The sequence below is a fragment of the Oncorhynchus kisutch genome, linkage group LG30 (genome assembly GCF_002021735.2).
Source record: "Oncorhynchus kisutch isolate 150728-3 linkage group LG30, Okis_V2, whole genome shotgun sequence".
In the NCBI taxonomy this organism is placed as follows: domain Eukaryota; kingdom Metazoa; phylum Chordata; class Actinopteri; order Salmoniformes; family Salmonidae; genus Oncorhynchus; species Oncorhynchus kisutch.
The window spans coordinates 17,942,565-17,954,590 of record NC_034203.2 but is presented as its reverse complement, the minus strand read 5'-3'; the positions used below and the strand labels follow the sequence as shown (position 1 = coordinate 17,954,590).

The window sequence follows — 12,026 nt, the reverse complement described above, 5'->3', positions numbered from 1 at the left end:
TCCTAAAAAAACGCAGCTATCAGCAAAATCAGTGCTAGTAAGAAAGGTGTGAGGGTTTGTGCAAGAAAGACAAGTACAAAGACGTTGTTGTTTATTCTACCTGTAGGGCGTTAGCGATCAGTGTAGACAGCTGGTCCAGGTCTTTTGGACTCATGTCGTCCACGTCCACATTGTGTCTGCCCACGTTCTTCAGAACCTTCTGGATGAACACCTCTGTGGAGGAGGAAAGAGGAGAGGGGATGAGAGGAGGATGGGAGAGAAGAGGAGGAGAGGAGAAAAGAGAAGATGAGGAGAGAAGAGAAGGAGAGGGGAGAAGGGAAGAGAAGAGAGGATGAGAGGGAGAAGAGTTCCAACTATGGTAGATGTCAATGCCTTAATTAACAACTAATAACATGCTATACCGTTATTTTCAGCGGATCCATAACTATTGATAGCGCTAATTTGTTCACGTAGGAATAATAAGGACGAACTTGTACAGTAAAAAGCAGCACATACCATCCATTGGACTGAAGGGGTCTTTTGGACTAGAGGGTTGACTGGCTCCAGCTGTCTGGAGGAGTAAAAGTCTATCCAGGTTGGGTGTTTGGGATTGAGAGTTCTCTTTAGGCCCAGCACTGTCTATACTGTTGCTGTAGGAGGGGCGTAGCGTGGAGGGCAAGGTTGGGACTTTGGGGGCCCCCCCGGTCTGGGGCGGTCCCTGCGCAGACAGGTAGTGCCTAAGGGCAGCCACAAGGAGGTCTCCATCCCCTGCAGAGTGTCTGTCCTGGTAGAGAGGCTGGAATAAGGACAGTGGGGAAAAATGTCCCTCTCCCTGGGACTTGGGCCGGTAGTAGTCAGAGAAGACGCCAGATTGGTAAAGGTCACTCTGCAAGATAATAAAACACATTATTGGTGTATTATAAGGCATTATATAAAGGTAATTATGTAGCATTATACATTTACTTCATAGAAAGTGTTATCAAATAGATCAAAGTGTTCTTCTTTACTTAGTGCTTCACTTAAATCCCCAGCTAATACACCACCATCAAATGAAATGTTAATTGCTAATATGTTAACAGTAAGAAGAGAGTATGTAATATCTTCCTAAGCAGTACACTATACGGACGGGTCAACAACACTCTAAGATCCATCCATCTCCCACATGCTCATCTCAAACGAAAGCCCCCCCCCCAATGTTTTCCACCAACCCCATCCTTAATAAATAAAGGGCTACTCTCCCCATTCTCGATAAATAAAGGGGTACCCTCCCCAACCCCTCAATGCCTGGACCTCAGCAGGGGTTTGGCCCTCTCATTCAGCTAGGCCATGTTGGTCACCCCCCTCAACAGAAATGACATAGAGCCCATCATGTGGGTGTTACTAATTAAGGAAGTGAACTCCTGAACCCTCGGTGGGCATTATCTCCCTCATAATAATCTGTCAGGAAACTATCCCTGTGAATGGTCAACCAACAGCCATTCACCAACCTTTCAGAAAGGGATAGATAATGATACAGCTCCCACAGCGTCAGTTTGTGTGTGTGTATGTGTGATGTGTGATGTGTGTGTGTGTGTGTGTGTGTGATGTGTGTGTGTGTGTGTACACATGAGTGTGTGTTTATAGAGACGTGCATCCATGGAGAAGTAAAAAAGGATCCAGCTGCTCATCCCAGGCTAAAGCAAGGGCCTGGGGGTCTGGAGGGCAGGGTTCTGATGGTGGCCAGGGGGGGGGGGGCTTTACCTTGCTGGGACTCTTGGGGCCAGTGGGGGACGAGGCCTGGGAAAGGAGGCCCAGATGCTGTAGGACGTTCTGAAGGTTTCTACTGAGCTCCACCTCCACAGGCTTGATCTTTTGGTCTCCTGGGTCCATAGCCTGGGTAGAGGGTCTGGACCAGACATGGAGAGTGAGAGGTGTGAGTAAGTGTGCGAGAGACAGCAATAAATATATAGAGAAAGAGAGAGATGGAAAAAGACAAAAAGAGAGATAAAAAAAGGAGAGAAGGAGAGAGACAGGGTAGCCTAGTGGTTAGAGCGTTGGACTAGTAACCGAAAGGTTGCAAGTTCATATCCCCGAGCTGACAAGGTACAAATCTGACGTTCTGCCCCTGAACAGGCAGTTAACCCACTGTTCCTAGGCAGTCATTGAAAATAAGAATTTGTTCTTAACTGACTTGCCTGGTTAAATAAACAACAACAAAAAACACATGAACAGACAGACAGATAACCTGGACTATGCAGAGCTAGAAACTAGATCCGTTCAGACATAAACCAGCTCATCAGTCATCATATTCTAACATGTGCACTCCTAGAGTCTGCCTGCCTGTCTGTCTGCATGTGTCTGTGTGTGTTTGCACAGGTGTAATGGATGGTGCTGCCTGCTAGAACAGTGACCTGGATTTGCTGCTGCTATAGACATGGGGGCTGGAGTCCTGTAGTTGTCTGTAGGGGATCTTCCTCAGCTTAGACAACTCCTTGGACAGGATCTGCTGGGTGGCCTCATCCTCCCAGATCAACCCTGCAACACATCAACAAGAATAACACTCAGAATGTCAGACTAGAAAAAAATGGTTGCACATATACTATCTGTCAAGCCTGCTCCCGCTCCCCCCTCCCTGGCGCTCGAGGGCGCCAGGCTACCCGTCATCATACGCACCTGTTACCATCATTACGAGCAGCTGTGCTCATTGGACACACCTGGACTCCCTCACTTTGTTGATTGCCCCTGTGTATATGTCTGCTCCTCTGTGTTGTTCCCTGTAGTAGCATTTTGTCGTGTCGTGTTTATGTCCAGACGCTGTCCTTGTTCCGTTACATGTCCGTCTGTATTAAATGGTTCACTCCCTGTACCCGATTCTCATCTCCTGCGTTGGACCTCACACTATCAATTGCATTATGTGACAAATCACAAAATAACTGTTTTTAATCCCTGGTGGATTAGGTCAAAGGTCACTATGGATGTCTCAAATGGCACCCTATTATCCATAGGGCTCTGGTCAAAAGTAGTGCACTATAAAGGGAATATGGTGCCATTTGGGACACATCCTAGGTCATTCTCATTCTGTAATATCTTCTCTCAGCATGTAAGTAGGTTTATAAGACGAAAGGCTACATGATGAGCTCCATATGTATTCCCCTCTGCTTCTTAATACTAATACACAGTACATAACTACAGCACGTTTTGGCAACACAACTGAGGACTGGTGCCAATACCAGATGGGGTAGCGGAACCAAATGTAACTCAGAATATGGCCACGCACACTTGAACAATTCAACAGAGACATTCCACAGATGAGAGGCAGCGTCCATGAGAGATACAAGCATCACTAGACTGCACAGCAAACAGCATCTGCAATGACATCCTTATCTTGGTAATAGAAGGAAGAGCACAGTACACATGTCACTTTGCACAGTGCACCTTACTGTTAGTGAGCATTTGGCTAGATCGGGTTGGGATGACTTCTATAAATCACATTTCCATGAGAAGGCATGCGTTGTTATGGGTTATCAATCTTTAAAAAAGTTGTATAATCAGTAAAACCAACCAACATAATAAACGAGAGGATGGATTTAGAAAATATGTAGATATGGGCACATTGGTCTGATAATACATCTATGTCCTCTTTTTTAAATACATAGGTATGCAAATGTGCATTCATGGCTACCAGATGAGAGAGTCAAACAATGTAGATCTCCCGGTGGTGGGTGCTTCCCATGATGCTATTGAGCGGAGCACAGAAGGTAGAGGCCAGGGTTCTGGAACCCAGCCAGCCTTCTAGATCCACCACAGCCTGATGAGGGAGGAGCAGCGGAACACAACAGAAGACACGGAACACACGGAACCCACCATACTGCTGTCTGCTGCTACAGCCTGGCCTGCCTGCCACACATCACTCAACTGAGCAGGGCCGGGCTCAGTAACACAGGGAAGACTGAGAGCCAGCTTTCACCATCAAACACACATAAAATAGCTGTGCTCAATGATTGCTTTAACGGGGGTCTTGATGGCTGTCTGTGTGAGAGGAGAGCTAAGGCAGGGTTTTCACAGGAACCAACGCTATGTGGCACCGCAGCTTGATTAACTGTAACCCCCACCAAGTCATTCACACACAGCTTAGGTTTTCACAACCACGCAGGCGAAACGGTTCCATAGCAATGGGATATAAAGGAGAGGTCCGCTTGGTTGGGCAGCTGAGGTTAACAGAGAGCAGTGAGAGGGAGGGGGTCAGGGTTTGGGTATTACAAACGACGGGACTAATTTAACAGAAATAGCATTGCAAAATTCTAGTAACTTTCCACAAATTCCCATGTTTTTCATGGGGGAATAAGCAGGACATCCAGTGGCCTTCCAACTGGGATTTCTGGACCTTAGTGTTTAGTTTGAGGCCCATAGCTCTGTGCTACATCAGCAGGGTTTGTTTTTGTGATGAGGAGAAACAAGAGGCAGGTTGGTAGCTTTGAATCTGTGGAGGTGTTTCTGTGTTTCACCCGACCAGCACTCAGAGGGTCAGAGCAGAGGCAGCGGTGGCTGTTATGTTGAATAATCTGAGGCCATTAGGCCCGCGTCCCAAATGGCACCGTATTCCCTACATTGCACTACTTTTAAACCCATAGGGCTCTGGTCAAATGTAGTGCACTACGTAGGGAATAGTGTGTCATTTGGGACTCCGCCTAGGTTTGTGCTGCTCGGCTCATCATGCTGCTCTACCACACTCTGTTCTGGGTTTGAAATGCAGATGCTCTTTGGAGTTTTGTTCCCCTAATGCTTTTTCAGACAGCCAGGGTAAATAACTCAATAGCATATTTCATTTCTGCTGGAGAGGTTGATAAAACCGCCAAAATTCATCAGCGCTGTGCACTAGAATATCACTCGCCCATCTAGAGCGGCTTTCTAGAAATGTATGTGATTCTCAGGTCCCACTAGGCACAGACGTCAGTTCAACGTCTAGCTTTGATTTACATTTTGGTTGAGTTTTCAACTAATGTCAATTCAATGTGAAATCAACCAAAGATGGCACCCTGTCATTATCGCCGCAGAACCCCCTGATAAACTGAAATCATTTCCCCAAAAAATGATATTACTCCTGTCTGAACAGACAGCAGTAAAATACTTCAAAATACTACACGTGAGAGCATAATTTTACCACAGAGGATCAATAGCTTCTAAAAAATAGCTGTGGAATAAGTTTTATCACAGCACATGTGCCGAATATAGAACAGCTCGTTCTCCATAGAAGGATTTTGGAACCGCTAACACTGGCACTTTGACACTTGCAATGGCTGCCAGTCCTGACTTGAATGGGAACTGCCATGTATGGATAATATTTCTATTGTTGGTTGCGGCTGTCAGTTTACCTTTGACAAATGTTCAAATACAAATCGTGAGAAAAATGTAGGCCAACCGTTTGGAAAGCTAATGCCTACTGCTGAAAAGAGAAGACTGATCTGTCTATAGAAACTAACAATTCTCTTCATCATGTAGCCTTTTCGTCTTATAAATATACTAACATGCTGAGAGAACATATTACAGAATGAGAATAACTTAGCATGTGTCCCAAATGGCACCATATTCCCTTTATAGTGCACTACTTTTGACCAGAGCTCTATGGGTAATAGGGTGCCATTTGAGACAGATCCAGTGACCTTTGACCTAATCCACCAGGGATAAAAAACAGTTCTCTGTGTTTCCTTTTGTGAATTGTCACATAATGCAATTGATAATACATGTGCCACCATTTTTTCTAGTCTTACATTCTGAGTGTTATTCCTGTTGAATTTTTGAGCGATTCTGAGCCAACAGCACTGTTTTTCGAAGTACCTTATCTTGAGATATTATCACGAGAGCATCGGCCATCACCGGTGAGTAGCCTATGCTTCATCTTCATCATTGGGTGTGTCACTGGAAAGAGTTTTTTTGTAGCCTACTGTAACCTATACTATATATAGTACATTCTGAAAGTTTTCATACCCCTTAACATTTTCCACATTTTGTTACGCTACAGCCTTATTCTAAAATTGATTCAATAGCTTTTCCCCTTATCTACACACAATACCCCATCATGGCAAAGCAAAAACTGTTTTTTAGAAATATTTGCAAATGTATAAAAAAAACGAAAATATCAAATTTACATAAATATTCACACCCTTTACTCAGTACTTTGTCGAAGTAACATTTGCGGCGATTACAGCCTCAAGTCTTCTTGGGTATGCTACAAGCTTGGCACACCTGTATTTTGGGAGTTTCTCCCATTCTTCTCTGCAGATTCTCTCAAGCTCTGTCAGGTTAGATGGGGAGTGTCGCTGCACAGCTATTTTCAAATCTCTTCACAGATGTTCAATCAGGTTAAAGTCTGGGCTCTGGCTGGGCCACTCAAGGCCATTCAGACACTCCTGTGTTGTCTTGGCTGTATGCTTAGGGTCGTTGTCCTGTTGGAAGGTGAACCTTCGCCACTGTCTGAGGTCCTGAGCACTCTGGAGTAGGTGTTCATCAAGGATCTCTCTGTACTTTGCTCCGTTCACGCTTGGCATTCAGGCCAAAGAGTTCAATCTTGGTTTCATCAGACCAAAGAATCTTGTTTCTCATGGTCTGAGAGTCCTTCAGGTGCCTTTTAGAAAACTCCAAGCAGGCTGTCATGTGCCTTTTACTGAGGAGTCACTTTCGTCTGGCCACTCTCCCATAAAGACCTGATTGTTGGACTGCTGCAGAGATGGCTGTCCTTCTGGAAGGTTCTCCCATCTCCAAAGAGAAACTCTGGAGCTCTGTCAGAGTGACCATAGGGTTCTTGGTCACCTCCCTGACCAAGGCCCTTCTCCCCCGATTGCTCAGTTCGGCCAGGCAGCTAGCTCTAGAAAGAGTCTTGGTGGTGCCAAACTTCTTCCATTTAAGAATGATGGAGACCACTGTGTTCTTGGGGACCTTCAATGCTGCATAAATGTTTTGGTACCCTTCCCTCAGATCTGTGCCTCGACACTATCATGTCTCGGAGCTCTACGGACAATTCCTTCGACCTCATGGCTTGGATTTTGCTCTGACATGCACTGTCAACTGTGCGACCTTATATAGACAGGTGTGTGCTTCACCAAATCATGTCCAATCCATTGAATTTACCACAGGTGGACTGCAATCAAGTTGTAGAAACATTTCAAGGATGATCAATGGAAACAGGATTAACCTGAGCTCAATTTCTAGTGGTATATCAAAGATTCTGAATACCTATCTAAGTAAAGTTTTATTTTTCATATACAATACCAATCAAATGTTTGGACACACCTGCTCATTCAAGGGTTTTTCTTTATTTGTACTATTTTCTACATTGTAGAATAACATTGAAGACATCACAACTATGAAATCACACATATGGAATCATGTAGTTACCAAAAAAAAAAGTGTTAAACAAATCACAATATATTTAATATTTTAGATTCTTGACAGTAGCCACCCTTTGCCTCGATGACAGCTTTGCACACTCTTGGCATTCTCTCAACCAGCTTCACCTGGATTGCTTTTCCAGTCTTGAAGGAGTTCCCACATATGCGGAGCACTTGTTGGCTGCTTTTCCTTCGCTCTGCGGTCCAACTCATCCCAAACCATCTCAATTTGGTTGAGGTCAGGTGATTGTGGAGGCCAGGTCATCTGATGCAGCACTCCATCCCTATCCTTCTTGGTCTAATAGCCCTTACACAGACTGGAGGTGTGTTGGGTCATTGTCCTGTTGAAAAACAAATGATAGTGGGACTGAGCGCAAACCAGATGGGATGGTGTATTGCTGCAGAATGCTGTGGTAGCCATGCTGGTTAAGTGTGCCTTGAATTCTAAATAAATTACAGACAGTGTCTCCAGCAAAGTACCCCCACACCATCACACCTCCTCCTCCATGCTTCACGGTGGGAACCACACATGCGGAGAACATCCATTCACCTAATCTGCGTCTCACAAAGACACTGGTTGAAAAGAAATATTCGCAAATATGGACTCATCAGACCAAAGGACAGATTTCCACTGGTCTCATGTCTATTGCTTGTATTTCTTGGCCCAAGCAAGTCTCTTCTTCTTATTGATGTCCTTAAGTAGTGGTTTCTTTGCAGAAATTCGACCATGAAGGCCTGATTCACGCAGCCTCCTCTGAACAGTTGATGTTGAGATGTGTCTGTTACTTGAACGCTGTGAAGCATTTATTTTGGCTGCAATTTCTGAGGCTGGTGACTTGAATTAAGTTACCCTCTGCAGCAGAGGTATCTCTGGGTCTCCTTTCCTGTGGCGTTCCTCATGAGAGCCAGTTTCATCATAGCGCCTGATGGTTTTTGTGACTGCACTTTGAAGAGACGTTTTGACTGCCTTTATGTCTTAAAGTAATGATGGACTGTCGGTTCTCTTTGCTTATTTGAGCTGTTCTTGCCATAATATGGACTTGGCATTTTACCAAATAGGGTTATCTTCTGTATACCCCCCCTACCTTGTATCAGGAATCAAGGTAAGACCCAGATGCAGACACGTCGAATTGACAATGGTTTAATATTCCAACAGGGGCAGGCAATAGACAGGTCAAGGCAGGCAGGGGTCAGTAAACCAGAGGTGGGGCAACGGTACTGGACGGCAGGCAGGCTCAGGGTCAGGGTCAGGCTCAGGGTAGGCAGAGGTCAACAATCCAGAGGTTGGCCCCGGAAAAGTGACAGGGAAGATTTTAATGTATCAGAATTTTAAGAAATATAGGCCTACCGGTTCAATATGCGTAATCCATCAGGGTGTCCATCCGCGCAGCCAGCGCCATCAATAGACAAGCGATATCGGCCAAATGAAGCACATTTACATGTCCTTAAAAACAGCCTATAACAAATTACAAAAACACTATTCCCCGTGTTTTGATGTGTAGCATATGCAAAACGTTATAAACCTATTGTTTTATTGATTTTTTATTTCCTAATTATTGTTTTAGGAAATAAAAAATCAATAAAACAATAGGTTTATAACGTTTTGCATATGCTACACATCAAAACACGGGGAATAGTGTTTTTGTAATTTGTCCATCTCATGGTTCAGCTGTCAGAGATTTGAGCACCAAATGCATCAGGACATTGCATGCATGGGCCTGTTAGGCTTAGGTGTTCACTGTGTGATATTAACATTTAAAAACGAAATATAAAAGGAAGAAAGCTTAGGGCCTAGAGAGAGAGAGATATGCCAGCAGCATGCTACGACACCAACATTCATTTCTTTATACTTGTCAGATACAATGTCAACTATAGGTCTACAGATTGGACTTTAGCCATACATAAGTACGTAGGCCAATTTTTTTTATCCGTTTTTTTTTTTTTTTTATAAGGATAAGAATTATATTGTTAGATTATAGGAGTAACTCTGGTTGGCCTAAATCATTCTTCCTCATCTCAAGTTCAAATGTCGGAGTCAGTTGGAGCGCCGCTGTGCATTGCCTTCATATCACAGGCCTGCAGTATAATATGCTAATAGCCGCACACCACCAAACCTTCACAAAAGTTTCCAAACATTGTCAGGGTAATAAGTAATTCAAGCCATTGTTTATGGGGAAAATACGAGCAGGATATTACATCACGGCCAACTTGTGTTCAACATTACAGTTGAAACTTCATTTGGACAAAGAAAATGTCTCAACAGAATGAAACTAAACACTTGCGAACTGGTTTAAACCCAATAAATGACAGCAATAGGTTAATGATTTTTATTTGACTTCTAGCGTATATTAAACTAAATAAGGAGTACACCATTAGAAAGACATATTAAACTTAATTTAACCAACAAAAATGTCTAAACAGAATGAAACAAAACACATTTAGCATATTTAAAGAACTGGTTTAGATGATCAAATAAGCCTACAATAATAACAGTGATATAAAATAATAATAATGGTATAAACAAATTATTATAAATAGAACATTTTTTATAAAGTTCCAAAATTGCATCCTACCTGAAAAGTGAGTTGCACAGTAGCATGCATTTGGGCATTCGTGTGGCATTAACAAATATTCTGCTTATGTCTTCTATCATGTAAATGACTTAGAATAGCATGAAATGCATTTATAAAAAGGCCCCCAAAAATGTCCCTGCAACAACAAAAAATCCCCATGTGTGGAAATTCTAAACATTTGTCTGCTCAACTGTATGCCACTACGCACATTGATTCAACCAGTTGTTGCACAGTTAGGGTGCTAGCTAGAGGATAAGGTATTTGAGCCATAAAACAACAATCATTATTGTTCAATAGCTCAGTATTTGAAACATGATGACTTAATGATTGTGTAATATAGGATTTAACTTCAAAAGTAATGTCTTTGACCATTTCTGGAATTTTTCTCTCCTTCCAACATTTCTCCCATTTCTACTCTTTATAAATCAACAACAGGTTGTTGTTGGAGGATGGACTATACACAGGCATTGGTCGCCCTCTGGTGTTTATTTATGGTCAGTACAGCTCTATATGCCATGCACTGTATGGGCCATTACATTCATGGCATTTTGGCCATTGGTGGAAAAAGTACCCAATTGTCATACTTCAGTACAAGTAAAGATACCTTAATAGAAAATGACTCAAGTAAAAGTAAAAGACACCCAAGGAAATGCTACTTGAGTAAAAGTATTTGGTTTTAAATATACTAAAATATCAAAAGTAAATGTAATTGCAAAAATGAACTTAAGCATCAAAAGTAAAAGTATACATCTTTTCAAATTCCTTATATGAAGCAAACCAGGCGGTACCATTTTAAATATTTGTTGTATTTACGGACAGCCAGTGGCATGCTCCAAGCAAAAGCATGTGTTTGGTGAGTCAGCCAGATCAGAGGCAGTACAGTAGGGATGACCAGCGATGTTCTCTTGATAAGTGTGTGAATTAGACAATTTTCCTGTCCTGCTAAACATTCAAAATGTAACAAGTACTTTTTGGGGGTCAGGGAAAATGTCAAATGTACATTATTTTCAATAGGAATGTAGTGAAGTAAAAGTAAAAGTAGTCCAACATTATAAATAGTAAAGTACAGATAATCCCACTATATTTTCTTAAGTACTTTACACCACTGATTTTAGCACATACAGCACTGAAAAACATTGACATCTATTGCAAGTGGAACTTTATACATTATCTTTGGCATAACGGTCACTGAATGGATTTTTAGGTTATGCTGAAAGATCTACAAATGTACCTGATAAGATCCACACAAAACCCCACAAACAGTAGGTTTATGTGAGGTAAAACCCCGCAAACAGTAGGTCTATGTGAGGTAAAACCCCGCAAACAGTAGGTCTATGTGAGGGAAAACCCCGCAAACAGTAGGTCTATGTGAGGGAAAACCCCACAAACAGTAGGTCTATGTGAGGGAAAACCCCACAAACAGTAGGTCTATGTGAGGGAAAACCCCACAAACAGTAGGTCTATGTGAGGGAAAACCCCACAAACAGTAGGTCTATGTGAGGGAAAACCCCACAAACAGTAGGTCTATGTGAGGGAAAACCCCACAAACAGTAGGTCTATGTGAGGGAAAACCCCACAAACAGTAGGTCTATGTGAGGGAAAACCCCACAAACAGTAGGTCTATGTGAGGGAAGGGGAACTAAACAATCAGATTCAACAGGAATATAGGAATATACCATTCTAATTATGCGTAGCTGACATTTCCCCAGTAGCAGTAGGCTGGGGTGCTGAGGATGACTAAGACAGACAGTGACGACAGCAGCTGTAGCGTTGGCGTACTGTACGGACCTCTGTGCTGAAGAGAGTCACACTAACAATGAGTCAGAAGTACAGTACTAAATAGGGAATAGGGTGCATTTTGGGTCGCATTCTCTCTGTATTGGGGCAGCAGGTAGCAGTTAAGAATGTTGGGCCAGTAACCGAAAGTTTGCTGGTTCAAATCCCTGAGCCGACGAGGTGAAAAGTCCGTCGATGTGCCCTTGAGCAAGGAACATAACCCTGTGCTCCTGTCAGTGGCTCTGGATAAGTATGCTAAAATGACAAAAAAAAACCTCAGCAAACAAGCTGTCATTCCACAGAGACTGGAGACCAGAAGAAATTTAGAGAAAGA

General features: G+C 43.0%; 1 protein-coding gene across 4 annotated transcripts in view; it reads right to left on the bottom strand.

Annotated features, from left to right (window-relative positions):
- The window catches only part of LOC109875289 (receptor-type tyrosine-protein phosphatase N2-like), a 144,708-nt gene that overhangs the window by 99,845 nt on the left and 32,837 nt on the right, over positions 1-12,026 (bottom strand). For all 4 annotated transcript variants that reach the window (XM_020467592.2, XM_031809922.1, XM_031809921.1 and 1 more), the window contains 4 exons: positions 2,370-2,493; positions 1,720-1,864; positions 496-865; positions 101-213 (listed from right to left, as the gene is read on the bottom strand). In XM_020467592.2, coding sequence (XP_020323181.1) covers positions 101-213; positions 496-865; positions 1,720-1,864; positions 2,370-2,493 — 752 coding nt within the window. The remainder of the gene's footprint in view (positions 1-100; positions 214-495; positions 866-1,719; positions 1,865-2,369; positions 2,494-12,026) is intronic.